The sequence below is a fragment of the Choloepus didactylus genome, chromosome 21 (assembly GCF_015220235.1).
Source record: "Choloepus didactylus isolate mChoDid1 chromosome 21, mChoDid1.pri, whole genome shotgun sequence".
Taxonomy (NCBI): domain Eukaryota; kingdom Metazoa; phylum Chordata; class Mammalia; order Pilosa; family Megalonychidae; genus Choloepus; species Choloepus didactylus.
Window position 1 is genome coordinate 23241364 of NC_051327.1, and position 15396 is coordinate 23256759.

Below are 15396 nucleotides of genomic sequence, written 5' to 3' on the forward strand. Positions count from 1 at the left end.
AGAGTGAAACGCACAGCCCACGTTCCCTCTCGAGGTCTTAAGGTATTTATTTGGCTCTGCCCGGCCCTGCCAGTAAGCGCTGGCCTTAGCCGGCTCCATCCTTTTTATTTTCCCTCGGACGGCTTTGGTGGAGGGAACCCACAGCCCACCTTTCTGCAGACAGCGTGCAAGGGTCCCACGCAAGCCCCGCCCCAGCCCCGCGCAGGCCCCGCCCCATTCTGCTTTCCCCCTGAGATTCCGCCTTGACCATTTGGCGCCGGCAGGAGGCGCTGGCGCACACGGCCGGCCCCGCCCTTCCCCGCGTGGCCCCGCCCCTCCCCTCCCCGCGAGGCTCAGCTTTGTCCGTTGGGCGCCGGCAGGAGGCGCCAGCCACAGCCCGTGTCCTCTGGCCGGTGGCTCCACCCCTCCCCTTGATCCCCGGCTTCTCCCCGCGAGCCCCCGCCCCCTGTCGATGCCCCGCCCCCAAAGAGATCTTCGCCCCTCCCCTCGAGGGCTTATTGAGTGCCGGTAGGTGGCACCAGCGCGCAGCCCGCCTCTTTTCGCAGGCCGGCCCCGCCCCTTTCGTAGGCCCCGCCCCTTTCGTAGGCCCCGCCCCGTCCGGTGGGCGCCGGCAGGAGGCGCCGCGCTCGGCACTCGGGGTCGGCTCTGGAGGTCTCCGCCCGGGCGCGGCCGGCGGCGCGCGTGGGAGCGGCGCGGGAGGTGAGCGCGGCGGCGGCGGGGGACGCGGGGGACGCGGGGGGCGGCGTGCTCGGGGCTCGGCCGCCGGCGGGGGTAGGGGGCTGCGGGGCCCGCTTGCGGCATTTCCCCGCGGCGAATTGGGGTGCTGGGGGCGGGTGTGGGCTTGTTCCGTTGCCATGGGAACCGGGGGCTCTCGGGCCGGGGCCACGGGGCGCACGCGAGGGCATTTCCCAGGTGGGGGTGGTGGCTGCGACCCCAGCGCCGGGCCATCGGCCAGGGCCCGCCCCCGGCCCTCAGTTTCCCCGGCGGCGCCCCTGGGGGCGCAGGGCGCGAGGGGCCCGCGCGCTTTCCCACCCGGCTGGGCGTCGGGACCCCCGCCCGCGCCGCGGCCTGCTGCTTCTGCTCGGAGACGCGGGGCTGCCCCGCGCGCCAGCTGGAGCGCTGTCTCCAGCCCTTTCTGCGCCCCTCGGGAGAAACGCTGCACCCGAGAAAGTGGGTGCTGGCCGCGGGCCCCCTCGCCATTTACGCCCCACGGAAGACACTGGCCTAGTTCCCAGCGGGAAGCCCGCCCAGCCTCTTCACCTGCCGAGTGTTCGATTAATCCGAGTGGATGGGACGACTGTGCCAGGAGCGCGCCCACAGGTGTCTGCAGTGAGCAGGGCCTGCCCGGTCTGCATTCCAGAGCGCCCGAGCTCTCCTGCCCGCTGGGAGAGAAGTCAGCCCCTCTCCAGGGACTGGTGTAACCGAACTAAGTCAGGTTCAGTTGTTTTTGTCCTTCGAAGCCTCCCCCTGATTGGAGCTGTAGAGCTAGGATTTACAGCAGGCGGGACGGATCAGAGCTGCTTTCCTGGTGGAAATCCTAATGGGTTCCACATGCTAGCACGGGGACTGGGATGTCCCTCCGCCCATCTGGTCAGCCCTGCACTGACCCCGTGCCCTGCGCCCGCTGGTGTGACCGGGGCTTGTTTCGCATCAGAACCTGGACTGTTCTGTAAGAACAAGAGAAAAACGTTCAGCAGACGTCACACACCTCTGGTTGTCTGGGCCGGTGACTTCTCAGAGTGTGTGTGCGAGAGGAGAAGGGATTGAGCAGGAAAGGAAAAGGCAGGTCACGTCCAGAAAAACATCTAGTTACCCAGTGCCTGCTCAGTGGGATTTTCCCACACACCTCTCGCCCGTTTTAAAGAATAAATTCCTGGTCGTTTCATACACACACAGGGTGCAGTGTGCAGTCCCTAATGATGGCGTGTAAGCACGTGCCAGCTCTCAGTAGTGCCCCTGCTCGGTGGCTGCAGGGAGATGCGACTTTACAGAGAAAATTGCTTTCTGAGAAGTGCAGACTAGGTGGGCTCTCTGCTCACAGGGGTCCTGGGAAGGAAGGAAGCACGTTCTCTTCTCACCTTTTCTCTCTTTCCCTGATATTGCTGACTGTGCATGCCACGCTGGGGAAAGGTGGCCCGGCAGGTGGACGTCAGGGGCATGAAGGAACTTTCTGGGCCCTGGGAGGGGGCCTGGCAGTTTTGTATTTGTCATTTTATCTGTTTTTTCGTTAAAGCAGAATTGTATGAGCTTCACACCTTCCAAGGCCTGGGTCCGCCCCTGGAGACCAGATCCCAGTTCATGCCTCCCTGGGGTCCCAGGATTCCCGTGCTTACTTCGTGGCTCTCCTGCCTGGAGCTGGTTTCTGCAGTTTTCTGCCTCGTATTTAAATGTGGGTCCCACATCATCTCTAAAGGCAGAGGCTTTCCCAGCTGCCAGTCACCTGGTGGGAGGGATGCGTGAGTGGGCACTCGAAGGCTGCGCCAGTTAATGCCAGGCCCCCCGAGAGGCTGCTGGGCCCAGACAGTCTTGCGAGGTGCGTGCAGGTGACGTTGGAAGCAGGGCCCGTAACTTTCAGGGCTGCCTGATAAGCACGGGTTGAGGGGCTGTTGGCAGGGGTGTGGTCCCCTTGGATTCCAGGGACTCCATTTGAGGTTGACCGTGGAAGGCTTGGGCTGAACTGGGAGTGGGGTGCAGCTGTTGGCGTGGCATGCAGGGGTGCTAGGAGCCCCCCGTGGCCATGCTTTTGCTGTGCATGAAATTGAGGTCTTTGACAGGGCTGGGGACACCCTGGCCAGATCTGGGGCTTCCGAGGATTCAACAAGGAGACTCCTTTCATGCTCTGTAGGTGAGGGACGTGGCGCCTTTGGTGGATCTCCCCCCTTGTGGTTTTTACTCACTGATGCCAGGGGAGAACTCCTGTGTACTTTGTGCCTGTTACCAGCCACGGGAATGTCCGTGGCACTGAGCTGTGCTTGCGCGAGCTGGTCTTCAGGAAGCTGGTGCGTGGGGTAAGGTCTTGAGGTTGTAACTGTTGGGTGGTGGGTGACGGGCCAGGGGCGGGCTCAGCCCCCACCCCTTGGGGCAGTGCACGTGGGGATGGCAGATTGGGGCTGATCCTGAGTCACTGGATGGCAGGTTGGCTTGTCACCCCCACTGGTGCCAGCCTTGGTGGGGGTGAGTGAAGCTTGGGGGCAGCTAGGAGAGACACCAGTCATGGTGCTGGGGCAGTTCCTGTGTTTACCCTGCTCAGGGTCCCCGTGGGGGGCTCCCTAGCTGTTCTCGCCAGCCGTTGCCTCCTTTCCAGAAGCCTTTTCCGTGGCTGTGGGGCCACAGCGAGCCAGGACTGGAGAGTATTGGTTGACTTCAGCTGGCAGGCGCCAGCTCCGCTTTCACTGCATCTAGGCCACTGTTTGCAGAGCCTTCCAGAAAATAGACTTTTCTCCTGGATGAGTTAGTCTCTGCTTTTGTCCTTGATGAGAAGATGAGTGTAGAAGTGAGGTGTAGTTATGGGGGTCTGTGCACGGTTTTTCAGGAGTCCCTGATTTGTCATTGGGCCTTAGGTTCTACACAGGGGAGAACCATCTTCCTCTTTTCTGCCCTCTGACCCCACAGAGCTTTGTGAGGGAGGCTGATAAAATGTCTCTTTAGAACACTGTAAAGAGTAAGTTCTCAAGGTTGTAAATGCATTAGAGCTATGACTTTAGGGCCCTCGAGGCTTGCCAGGGCTGCCTTCCATCCCCCCCCCCCCCCAGCAGGTCTGCCTCTCTCTGGCCTGGATGGGGCTCGAGGGGATGTGGACTGCCCACATTCCAGGCGTCCCCCCGAACCCTGGGCTGGGCAGCCCTTTATGACCTTGTGCCGCTGTCCCAGAGAAGCGTCTCCTTCCAGCCGGGACCAGGCTCCTGTGCCGTGTCATGGGGGTGTTGTGTGTGGAGTGTCTGGTGGCTGGCTCCCCGGGAGCGTCCGGCCGGGTGGGAGCCCTGGCAGTTTTCCTGGCCCCCGGGTGCGTGGGAGGCCCTTCCCACCCATGCAGCGTGGAGTAGTGAGGCCGGCTGGGGTAGGTGCAGAGAGGTGAAGGGTTTGCCCTCCGAGTTGTTTCTCCCCTTTTGGGGTGCAGCTCCCCTGCCCTGACCCCTGTCCTGGGTGGTGGGCCTGCCCTGGACCAGGCTAAGCCGACCCCGCTGGCCTGGCACCCCGTAACGCAGTGAACACCCTGTCGCCGGCCACTGACTGTTTCTTGGGCACTGGCCCTTGGGTGCGGCTTACTGAGTCCTCACGGAAGCCCGGGTCCCCTGGTGGTGCATGGCCTACCTCTGGGTGATCCCGTTACGTTCCCTCGTGACAGCTCTCCTGGCAGGGCCTCTCAGCCCGTTCAGACCTGCCCTGTCTTTGGCTTCCTCGCTGGCTGTCTGCGTGTCCTCAGCTCAGCGGTGGGACCTGTTGGGAGCCAGCCTCCGGGGGCATGTGGGCTGGCTGTCTTGGGGCACCGGGCACTGCGTGACCTGTTAGTGTACCTTGTCTTGTTTGCCCGTGGTGCAGGGGATGGGCGGCCTTCACCTGTCTTACTTCTTCCCCCAGGTCGCAACCTTGCCCCCCGTTTGGCTGGAGCCCTCGGTCCCTGCCCAGGAAGACGCTCCCACCATGTTCTATGGGGCTCACCTCGCCATGTCTCCCCCCAGCAAGAGCAGGCTGAAGCGGCAGGGCCGGCTCTTGTCCAGCATGCTTTCCCGCACGCTGAGCCACAGGTACCGGGACCCGGACGCCGCCTTCTCCGGCCTGGGCGCCGGCGATGACCCCGCCGAGCTCTCCACGCAGCTCTCGGCCCCAGGCATCCTGAAGGTGTTCGGGGACAGTGTCTGCTCGGGCACCCACTACAAGAGTGTCCTGGCCACCGCTCGCTCCAGCGCCCAGGAGCTGGTGCGGGAGGCCCTGGAGCGCTACGGCGTGGACCCCGCGCGTGCCGGCCAGTACGTGCTGTGCGACGCCGTGGGCCAGGCTGGGGAGGCCGGGCAGCCCTGGCAGGCCGCCTGCTTCCGGGTGTTTGCCGATAACGAGAAGCCGCTCTTGATCCAGGAGTTCTGGAAGCCCCGGGAAGGCTTATCCCGGAGGTTCGAGCTGAGAAAGAAGTCGGACGTGGAAGAGCTGGCCGCCAAGGACGTGGACACTGTCACAGCAGGTGAGGGGGACCGAGGCGTGGCCGCCGCCGGGGCTGGCCCAGGCGGGGGTGGAGGGGGGCCGCGGCACGGTGGAAAACCGTAGGAGAGCATGCTTTTTCTGAACAAGGGGAAGAGGAGTCTTTGTTTAGGGACGTTCATAGACTCCTCTTGAATGTCCTGTTTCTGGCCACTCTGGAAATTGCAAGGGCACCCCTGTGGCTTGTGTCACTGCAGGTGCCTGCTGGCAGTGTTTAGCGGCTCCTAATATTCTCGTGATATCTTAGGCCACATCCGTCTTGCATAATCAGGTCCTTATCCAGCCCGTTGTCTGGAGAGAAACGTGCACGGCTTGTTTAACGTCAGGTTCGAGACCCCTTGCACACCTCCCCTTCCTGCCTCAGATGGGGTGTGAGGTACGTGGGTGAGCAAGTGGAAAGGTGGAGAAGGAGGCCTGCCGAGGCCAGGCCCTGAGTGGCCTGGGGGTGCCTGGGGTGCATCTGGGTGTGCAGTGGTCAGGGGGGCACAGGTTTTGAGGGTGCCCAGGGCAGTTGGGGGCCATCCTTGAGGGCCCACTGAGCACAGCAGCCAGGCCGCTTGGCACCCAGGCCCAGGACTCGGGCACGCGGTGGGGTCTGCCCCCTGCTTTATCTTTGTTACGATTAAATCGGGTGAGGAACTTCAATTGTCTTAACATACATGTGCTGTGAAAAATACGTTTTCTGAACACCAGAAGGTTCTTAGATGTCTTCCACATTGCCCCTTCCGTAGTGTCCCCTGAGGAATGACTGCTCTGTGTAGGGAGGTCTGCTTGCTGACGCTGTCGGGACGTGACGGGGGCTCGGTGCCCGGTGAGACTCGTCACCTGGTTTCGTGGTGTCTCCGGGCCGAGATGGCCACGGGTCCTTGCTGAGACGTGTGTCCTGGGGTCTGTGAGCGCTCGTCTGCTCTCCTTCTGTGTCGCGGGGTGTTGGTGGGGCCTCCGGGGGGGTCTCTTCTGCCTTTTCCTGGTGTCTGGTGGACACTGACCATCCGTGGGCCCCGTCCCTGTCCTCTCCTGTGTCTCCCCACGTCCCTTCTGACACGGACACCGTGCTCTGGGTCAGGCCGGCCCTAATCCACGTGCCCTGATCCGAACTCACCGCATCTTCAGAGAGCCTGTTTCCGAAAAGGTCACGGGCTCAGGGCCCAGGACTTGGGCCTGTTCTTGAGGGACGTGACTCCCCCGGGATGGGACGAGCAGGGTGGCTGGACTTGGGGGGCTGGGGTCTCTCAGCCTGGGCCCCCCACTTCTGTGCCTGGCTCTGCTGTGTCCCCCACTCAGGGGTCCCGCAGCTGGAGCTTCGCCGCAGAGTGGTCCTCCGCGTGCCTTCGGGTGCACTGCGTCCCACCCGTGCCTCAGCTTCCTGATCGTGGGATGGGGTGGGGAGACCCCTGACCCGGGGGTGGGGAGGCCCCCGCCTCTGTCCTGAGTCCTGTGGGTGCTCAGCACGGCGCCCAGAGGACGGTGGCTTCTGTTGTCGTGCCCGTTGCTGCACTCGCAGTGCCCCGTCTGCTGGGCACACGTTGGCGGTGGCCTGCTGGGGTGGGAGCCCGGGAACAGGGCCCTGGGGGAGGCACCCTCCATCGCCGCACGTGGTGGTCCCAGGCGCGGGCCAGCTGGAGCTGAGTTTATTGTGGTCCCCATGTCCCCTGGGACCAGCACCCCCTGGTGCCTGCCCCTGGGCACCCCTGACCGCTTCAGCCACTGCCCCTGGAGGTTTGGTCTTTCATTGTGACCCCTTCCACTTCCCCTAAAAGGGCTGCAGCAAAGTCCCGGCAGCCGCTGGGGGGGAGCCGGTGGGGTGGGGAGCCAGGCGCCTGGGGACAAGGGGCCTTTGAGAGGAGAGCGGAGCTCCTGGCCGCGCCAGCCAGGGCTTTCTTTGCTAAGTGGGACAGGACCGGGCCTTGTTTACCGTCGCCTGGATATGACAGCCGCCCCAGCCGGGCCACGCATCCTGCTGCTACCGTTCAAACCAGGCATCCCGTATCCCGGCCAGGCTTACGGACACTTGCGGGGCTCAAAGCAGGGGTGTTGCCCACCGTTCCTTCCCTGCTGTCCATCTCCTCTGGCCGTCTGGGCTCCCCTTCCCCAGCCTGGCTGTCGGCCTTGTCGGTGCCAGGACAGCCAGCGCAGCTGAGGTTCGCAGAGGGCTGTCCTGTCTGTGGAGGTGCCCGCCACGGAGCCGCAGGTTTCACCCGCGAGACCGTTCATTGAGCCTCTTTGCTGCCTCTGGCAAAGTGCCAGGCCCTGGAGGTACAAAAGTGGACACACCACGCCCAGCCCGCGGCCCTGGGTCAGCCGAGGAGGACGCTGGGAACGTGCTCGGGGAGGGCTCCGTCCGGCTCAGGGCAGAGCCACCAGGCAGGGCAGGAGCCTCGGTCTGCGTCTGCCATGGGTGGTTATGATGGCACGTGGGCGCGTGGACACAAAAAGGCAAACACTCACGTGTGCACAAGCACACACTTGCACGCACACACATGCTCTCACACTCACGTGCACACTCACACTCCCCGCTGTCACACTTGCTCACAGGCTCTCTGGATTAGTCCCCGTGTGTAGGTTCTGGTCCAGCCTGTCTGTAATCGCAGGTGCCTCTGCTCGTGTCCCTGACACACGTCTCAGGTTTTCCCATCGTCTCAGCCGCAGAAGGAGCTGAGCCATAATCCAGCCCCTTCTTATGCAGAGCTGCTTCGGGGCCCCGAGGGTGGGGAGAGGAGCGGGCTCTGCCCCACTGGACCACACTGCAACCCCCCTTCACCCCCTTCTCCCTCTCCCCCTTCCTGGACCCCGTTCCCTCGGCCTCCCTGGGCCGCCCGTGCTGGAGTCTGGGGTACAGGGTGGGGGACTTCCTGCGGGTCCCCTGGCGGGGTGGCCCCGGGCTGGGTTCCCTGTGCCCCTCGCTGTCCTTGGTGTCGGGGTGGCGACTCTGTCACTTAGTGCGGCTGTTTCCGCAGCAGGCCAGGGAGGCCCTGGGTTTGTCCCCCGCTTCTTTCCTGCGAACGCAAGGGGGGCTGGGCCCTGCGCCCTGGGTGGGGAGGGGCGAGTGAGGATGGGGTGGCCCTGGGCCGTGTACCCCGGAGGCATGGTGGGTCAGCACGGCCCTCGCCCTGGGGCCACCCGGGTTGTCAGCACTGCAGCCAGAGCCTGGTGCGCGGGCATGACTGACACCGCCCGAGGGGTTCCGGGAGACCCTCGCGGGTCCCTGCTTGGCGCCCACGTGCTGCACCGGGCAGCACTGGGTTCTGCTTCCCCTAAGCATCACCTTTTCGCAGCTGCCGTCTCCCTGATTTCCAGGGTGTCAAGATATTGGGTGTCTGCTGGGGCGGCCGGTGCTGGGCAGGTGGGCTGGGCAGCGGCCATCAGGTCAGGAGGGTCCCTGAGGCGCAGTGGGGATGGCCCGGTGTGTGGTGCGGGGAGGATAGGAGAGAGGGGCACGTGCGTGACGGCAGGAGCAGGACTCGCCTCTGCACCGAGCCTAGGGAGCCCTTCCTTCCGTCCTTCCGTCTGTCCGTCCGTCCGTCCGTCCTTCCTTCCCGGTGGGAGGGTTGGTTTAGACCATCCTTCGCGGTGGGGGCTGTCCCACCAGATGCCGGGAGCCTCCACCCCAGTTGTGGCAGCAACAGGGTCTCCAGACGTGGCCCAATGTCCCCCGGGGCCCCATCGCCCTGTTGGGGAGCCTGGGTTGGCCCCGTGGGGGCTCCGTCGACCGGCCTCGGCTCGTTCATCGTGGGGCCTGGCGGCTGGTGCCTTCTCGGGACCCTCAGACTGCCCCGATGGGGTCCTTGCTCCTTTCTCCCTGGCACCCTCCCGAGCTGGAGGAGGCAGAGATGCAGAGCACACCCTCAGGGTGTGGCTCCAGTTGTGGGGGCCGGGGCTCCCCACTTCGCTTCGGCTGCTCTTTGAAAAGTGGTGGAGGGAGTCGTGGCGGCTCCGTGACCCGAGGCCGCCTCTGCCGGCTAGACCGAGCCGGGAGCACGGCCACAGCGGCCGGATGGCTTTCAGTTTTTACCTTTTTATTTTAAAACAGTTTCAAACTTACGGGACAATTGCAAAAATAACACACAACCCCTACAGAGGGATCTAACATAGCCCCCACCCAGATCCCCAGATCCCCCAATTGTAATGTTTTCTCCCAGTTTCTGCATCATTCTATCCATCCCTCTGATTATCTGTCCATTCCTCCATTGGTCTGTCTGTTGATCTGTCAGTCAGTCAGTCATCCTTTTTCCTGAACCTTTGAGAGCAGCTTGCATGCCGTGCTCCTCGAACGCACCGTTCCCCACGCACACTTCCTAGGATCGAGGGTCCTCACTCCGTAACCGCCTTCGGGGCAGCCGCCGAGTTCTGGGAGCTGCCCGCGGGCTTGCCCAGCTCCCCGTCTTGCATCTCGCGCGCCCGGCGTGGAGGAGGAGCGCGCTCAGCTTCTCCCGAGGGGCTGATGCGGATTGGCACGGCAGCCCTGCAGAGGCGCGGCATCTCCGCGCGGGAGCCCCTTTCCTTCGGGGGAGGACAGAGGGAGAGCTGCGGGGCCACCGTCCTCTCTGAGCGCCCGTCCTGGGGTTCTCCTCGCGCCGCTGGCGCTGCCACTCTCGTCCTGGGGTGCTGGCCCGGCCTGCTCGGGGCTCCCTTCCCCTCGGGGCTCCCTTCCTCTCAAAAGTGCCTCCTTCCCCTCCAGTCGGACTCTGGTAACTCCCACCCTAGCACGAAGCAGGGGTCTGGATCATTGTTCTTTCGTTATCCAGGCACTCCTGAAAACGTGTTTCTCCTCCTGGGAAGGCTTCCTTTTCAGCACTTCTCAGTGATCCACTCACGGTAGAGAACGTTTCTTTTGTTTGTGGTTTGGTTAGAAACAAACCACCCCCAAACATTTTTTTCCCACCAATCTAAAACAAGAAAAGTGACTGAACTTGTATGGACATTTGTTGGCCCTTTTGTCCCAGCCAGTTCCACCACCTTCAGTTGACCGCCTGGATTTTTAAAAACTGATAACCTGCAGTTTAGGTGCAGTGTCGGCAGGGGGCCTGTGGGCAAACTCATGGACAGAACGTCGAGGAAGCTTCCAGACACGTTCTATGAGGAGCCACTGAGGGGGCTGGCGGGGGGCTGGTAGCACAACTGCCATGAAACTGAAACGTGAGACGAGCTGGCGGAAGTGTGGGCAAGTGCGCAAGGCGGGGGGGCTCTCGGGTGGCGTGGGGAAACAGCGTGCCGGCCAGCGGCGGGGAGTGGGCTCCTTGGGGGGACGCAGGCTCAGGGGAGACATCACAGAGGGATTCAGAGAGTGGGTGGAGGGGATGCATGGGGGTGGGTGGCTGTGTGCCCCCAAAATCCATGTCTACCCGGAACCCCAGAAGGTGACCTTATTTAGAAAGTGGGTCTTTGCAGATGGAATCGAGGTGAGGATAGAGGTGAGGTTCTGTGGGATTTGGGCAGACCTTAAACCCCACCCCCCGTGTCCTTATAAGAAGAGGTAGGATGCACAGACACACGGACATACCCAGAGGGCCGACTGCCAGGTGACGATGGGGGAGGCAGTGGCTGCAGGACAGGGAGCGCTGAGGCTGGCCACCACCCAGAGCCAGGAGAGCTGGGACGGGTGCCCCTCGGAGCCTCCGGAAGGAACCGGCTCTGCGACACCTTGTCTCGGCCTCCGGGCCTCCAGAACCCTGCGAGGAGACATCTCTGTGGTTTTGAGTCCGTTTGTGGCCCTTGGTTATGGCAGCTGTGGGGAACTAACACAGGGACGAGGTGATACCAGAGGTTTCTCAGCCCTCAGGTTCTGTGGTCCCAAATGCAAAACTCTCGACTTTCCTTAACATTTTGCTCAAAATTGGGATCCTTAAAATGTGAGAGTGTATTTTTGTGGTTGTCATAAGTTTTATAAGTGGTTTTATAAATTCACTGTCACTTAATACAGTCTTCTTTTCCAAAACTTTACAGCTTCACTGAAATTGATTTAAATTTCTAGAAATGTATTTAAAAAAAGAATCATTATCCACACAGTTTCTGTCTAGCTGGTGTAACTAATTGACCTGTTCTTGAGACCTTTTTATGTGGCACCAAATTCCAAAATCCTGAGTCATCCTCTCCAAAAAGTTGTCTCAAAACAGGCATTCATAAAAGTGAAATTTTGATGATTACCTGGAAGTAGAGCCTTACTTTTTCGTTTAGTAATTTGCAGCCTTTCTAAGAGGTATTAACACGTTAACTATGTTCATAGTAACATTTAAACTGTGTTAATATCTGCTGGTTCTCAAACTGTGACTTATGCTGTAAACTTTTTAAAAGTTGGCTGGAAGAGTTGGGGGGATACATTTAAAATCATGTTAGGTAGTGTCTCCCCTGATTTTAGATAATCCACTAACAATGCCCAAGAGCACTCGCCAAGCATCCTTCTTTGGTGTTCTTGAAGGTTCTTTGGGTTTGCTAATGCTGCAAAAATGTCATGCAAAATGCCAGAAATGGATTGGCTTTTATAAAAGGGGGTTACAGTCTTAAGGCCATAAAGTGTCCAAGGTAACACATCAACAATAGGGTATCTTCACCGAAGGAAGGCCAATGGCGTCCAGAAAACCTCTGCTAGCTGGGAAGGCACGTGGCTGCTGTCTTCTGATCCCAGATTGTGTTCCAGCTCCACTCTCGGCTCCTGTGTGTTCTTCAAAGTGTCTCCCTTGGCTGCGGCATCTCATTCTGTCTGTGAACTTCTTTATAGGACTCCAGCGATTAAATCAAGACCCACCCTGAATGGGTAGGATAACACCTCCACGGAAACTATCCAATCAAAGGTCTCACCCACAGCTGGATGGGTCACATCTCCATGGAAACAATCAATAGGTTACAGCCGAATCAACACTAATACGTCTGCCTGCACAAGACTGCATAATACAGCCACACCGGCACAAAGGGTAGGGTGGCGGAAACGTTTCCTGGGGTGGAAGCCCCGTGCGTGCGAGCAGGAGGGGAGGCCGGGTCTCTCCTCACCCGGCTGCGCCTGTGCAGCCTGTGCATCCGTCTCGGCGGCAGGGTGCTGGCGCACAGACACCCCCAGTGAGAGAGAAGGTGGGGGAGGCCGACCCGACGAGCTCTCGGGCACACCCCGAAGCCCTCAAGTTCAGGCTCTCTGGTTCGGGAGCAGGAGCAGCGAGGGGCAGGGCCCTGCTGGCCCCCATGGGGACGGGGTGGGGGAGCATCTGGAAGTGGTGCTGGGATGGTGGCTCCAGCTATACGGAGAAGAAAAGTGGATCCCAGTGGATGAAGGACTGAAATGGCAAAGACGGCGATGCAGCCAAAAGAGAGCCAAAAAAAAAAGAAGGCCTGAAGGGCACAAACCGGAAGGGGGGCAGGTAGATGGATTTGACTGTATCAGAATTTAAAGTTTTTGCTCCACGAAGGACACTGTGGATAAAATTAAGAGAAGGTGATACGCCGGAAGAAAATGTTTGCAATATCTGAAACTGGGATTAACTCGAATAAAATAAACTACTAACAATCAGCAAAAAAAGATAAAACTTCAATTAAAAAAAAAGGAAACTGCCACATGGGGGCAATTGCAGAAGGTGAAACCTTCATGGCTGGTAAGCGTCGCAAGACGGTCGGCCTCACTCCCCGCACATGGCTGCCTCGGGAGCTGGTCGTGAGCGTTTTGGGGATCGCTAATCCCCAGTCTGCCACGTACATCATTTCCCTAGTAGAGACCCACGAGGTCACAGTTCAGGTTGTGACAGTCTCCCTGGCCCCATGGCCACAGCCGGAAGCCTGGTCAGGCCAGCGTCTCCCCTGCGGGACCAGGGGGAGCGGAGAGGGTGCAGCAGAAACAAGCTCTTTCTAAACCTCCTGGCACATGCCCTGGTGGGTCAGTAGCACTGTTTACTTTTTCCATTTCCCTTCTCCCCTCAGACACCCACTGGAGCATATAGTGAACACTGTTCTGGTTCACCTTCCATATGCCTGGACACCTATGTATCTTTGAGACACGAACAGTGTCGCTTTGTCCGCAGGTTTAATTTACATAAATGGGACGTCTCACGGTTTCTTTTTTCACTCATACTGTGTCTGTAATTGTGGTGCTACATGTAAATCCGGCTCTTTGCTTCAGACCAATGCCTGGTTTCCTGTTGAGTACATGGCTCCTGGGGCTGGTTCCCTGGTCACGGGCCTCCAAGTTGCATCTGCCTCCTTTTGGGGTGCACAGGGCACAGCCAGCCTCTTGTGGGCCTGTGGCGAGTTCTCTGGGGTATTCGCCCTGGAACGGGATTGCTGGGTTGTAGGGTAAATGTACACTTAATATTGCCAGCACTGCCAGGTGCAGCCCCTCTAAAGTCCCTCGACCCGACAAGGGCCTGCCTCACTGCATGGCTCTTCCACCTCCTCAGCCACTGAGCCTGAGCCCCCGACCCACAATAAGTCTCCCCTGGAAAGACTTCCAAATCCGAGGTGTCACAGTGAGGTGGAGTGCCGGGGTCACGCAGCATGGACGCTTTCTGCGGCCATCTCGTGTGCGTAGCTGTGAGATGGGGAGCCGTCAGATGGTTTCTCAGCCATCACAGAGTGCAGGTGCGAGACTGCCCCTCACTGATCAAAACTCAGTGTCTTCTGGCTACTGATTTGCCAGTGACTTGAAGGAGAAAGAGTTTTCTTTTTTTTCTCAGTTACTCCATTCATTAGCAAATATTTACTGAGTGGCTACTGTGTGTTACATGGCCGGGGCCAGATATACAGCAGTGGACAAGACAGTGGGCCACGTTCTCCTGGGGCTGACAGTCTGGTAGGTCACCAAGGCAGCCACTCTTAAGACCCGCGGTCGCAGACTGTGACGTGCGCCGTGGGAGCGAAGTCCAGCCGCGAATTCAGAAGGGGAATAGGGAAACTCTGTGAGGAGGAGAAACGGAAGTCCACCTCCGAGATGGCAGGCCCTGGCCGGGTGGAGCGCACTGGGCTGTTGGCACTTTGGGGGCAGCGGGGACAGCATTGTGCACATACCCAGGGCTGAGAGAGAACGGAGTAAATTCAAGGCCCTGAAAGAAGGCCATTGTGACTGGAGCATGGGGAGCAAGTTGTGGGAAGCGAGGCTGGAGTCGGGGAGGGATCAGCCTGGGTCTTGTTGGCTGTGCCAAGTGTTTTGGATTTCAGCCTAAGTGTGATCGGGCCATTGAAGGGGTCAGAAGACCACTCTGGCTCCAAGGTGGAGAATGTTTTGAGAAGGTCAGGAATGGGAGATCAGTTAGGTTATTCTAGAAGTCTAGGTGGGCATTGATGATGGCTTGGACCAGGGCTGTGTAGGTGTAGGTGGAGAGAAGGGGGTGGATTTGAATATGTTCAGGAGGTAGAATCAACAGTATTTGGAAACAGATTGGCTGTGAGGATGGGGAAGAGCGAGGTGTCCAGAGCAACTCCCAGGTTTCTAGCAGAAGAAGTTAGGTAGAAGGAGATGCCTTTTACTAAAAGGGGACTGCTGAGAGAGAAGTGGGTTACGAAGGAGAGAGAGAGTTCTCTTTAGACTGTCATGTTTCAGATATCCAAGTGGAGGTGTGCAATAGGCAGTCAGATAAAAAGGGTTTGGAGTTTAGAGGAGAGTCTGAGCTGACCATAAAGAGTTAAAGTCATCTGTAAATAGGTGAGATGTGAAGCTGTGGGAACTGTCAGATGACTCATGTCGTGAGTGTCTACACAGGGAAGAGAACTGAGGGCTCAGTGTGGAAACGTGAGCAGCTCTAGCCAGTCAGATGTACAAGACGACACGGAGTGTGGTGTCCTGAGGCCAAGATGGAGATCACCGTGTCTGTCAGATTGAGCAACACGGAAGTCCTGGAGTCCTGACTGGTAGCAGTTTTGCTGGAATGTTGAGAGTGCAAAGTCATTTACATGGATTGGAAAATAGATTCTTTTATTTCTAGCAAAATTGGGGATTACTTATCCCGGAAAATTCTTCTGTATAAAGTACCTGAAATATAGCAAATCTCTTTTAAATGCCTCACTGAGTATTTATGGAAACAAAGGAAATCATTTGGTTCGAGGGGAAAAAAGAAAAAAGAGGGACCTTGAAATGAGAGCTGATTCTGAAGCTGTAGTTGTTTTGGAGGCATTTGCTAGTCTTGATAATGAAGAAATTTAAGTTTAACAAAGCTGCCCAAGAAAGAGACATAAAGTCTTGCAACCTTAAAAGGTAGGGAGTTGGCAGCCTCGCAAGTCAACACACTCATT

General features: G+C 59.2%; 1 protein-coding gene across 9 annotated transcripts in view; it reads left to right on the forward strand.

Moving 5' to 3' along the window:
• Positions 1-593: 593 nt before the first annotated feature.
• The window catches only part of RADIL (Rap associating with DIL domain), a 69035-nt gene continuing 54232 nt past the window's right edge, over positions 594-15396 (forward strand). For 8 of the 9 annotated variants that reach the window (XR_005213512.1, XM_037813939.1, XM_037813935.1 and 5 more), the window contains exons 1-2: positions 594-699; positions 4579-5176. Coding sequence is in view for 8 of the 9 variants with exons in the window: in XM_037813939.1 (XP_037669867.1) it covers positions 4642-5176 (535 nt within the window). In the remaining variant the exon portion in view is untranslated. Of the gene's footprint in view, positions 700-2911; positions 3009-4578; positions 5177-15396 lie in introns of those variants that run through there. The other variant, XM_037813936.1, reaches the window with a different exon arrangement.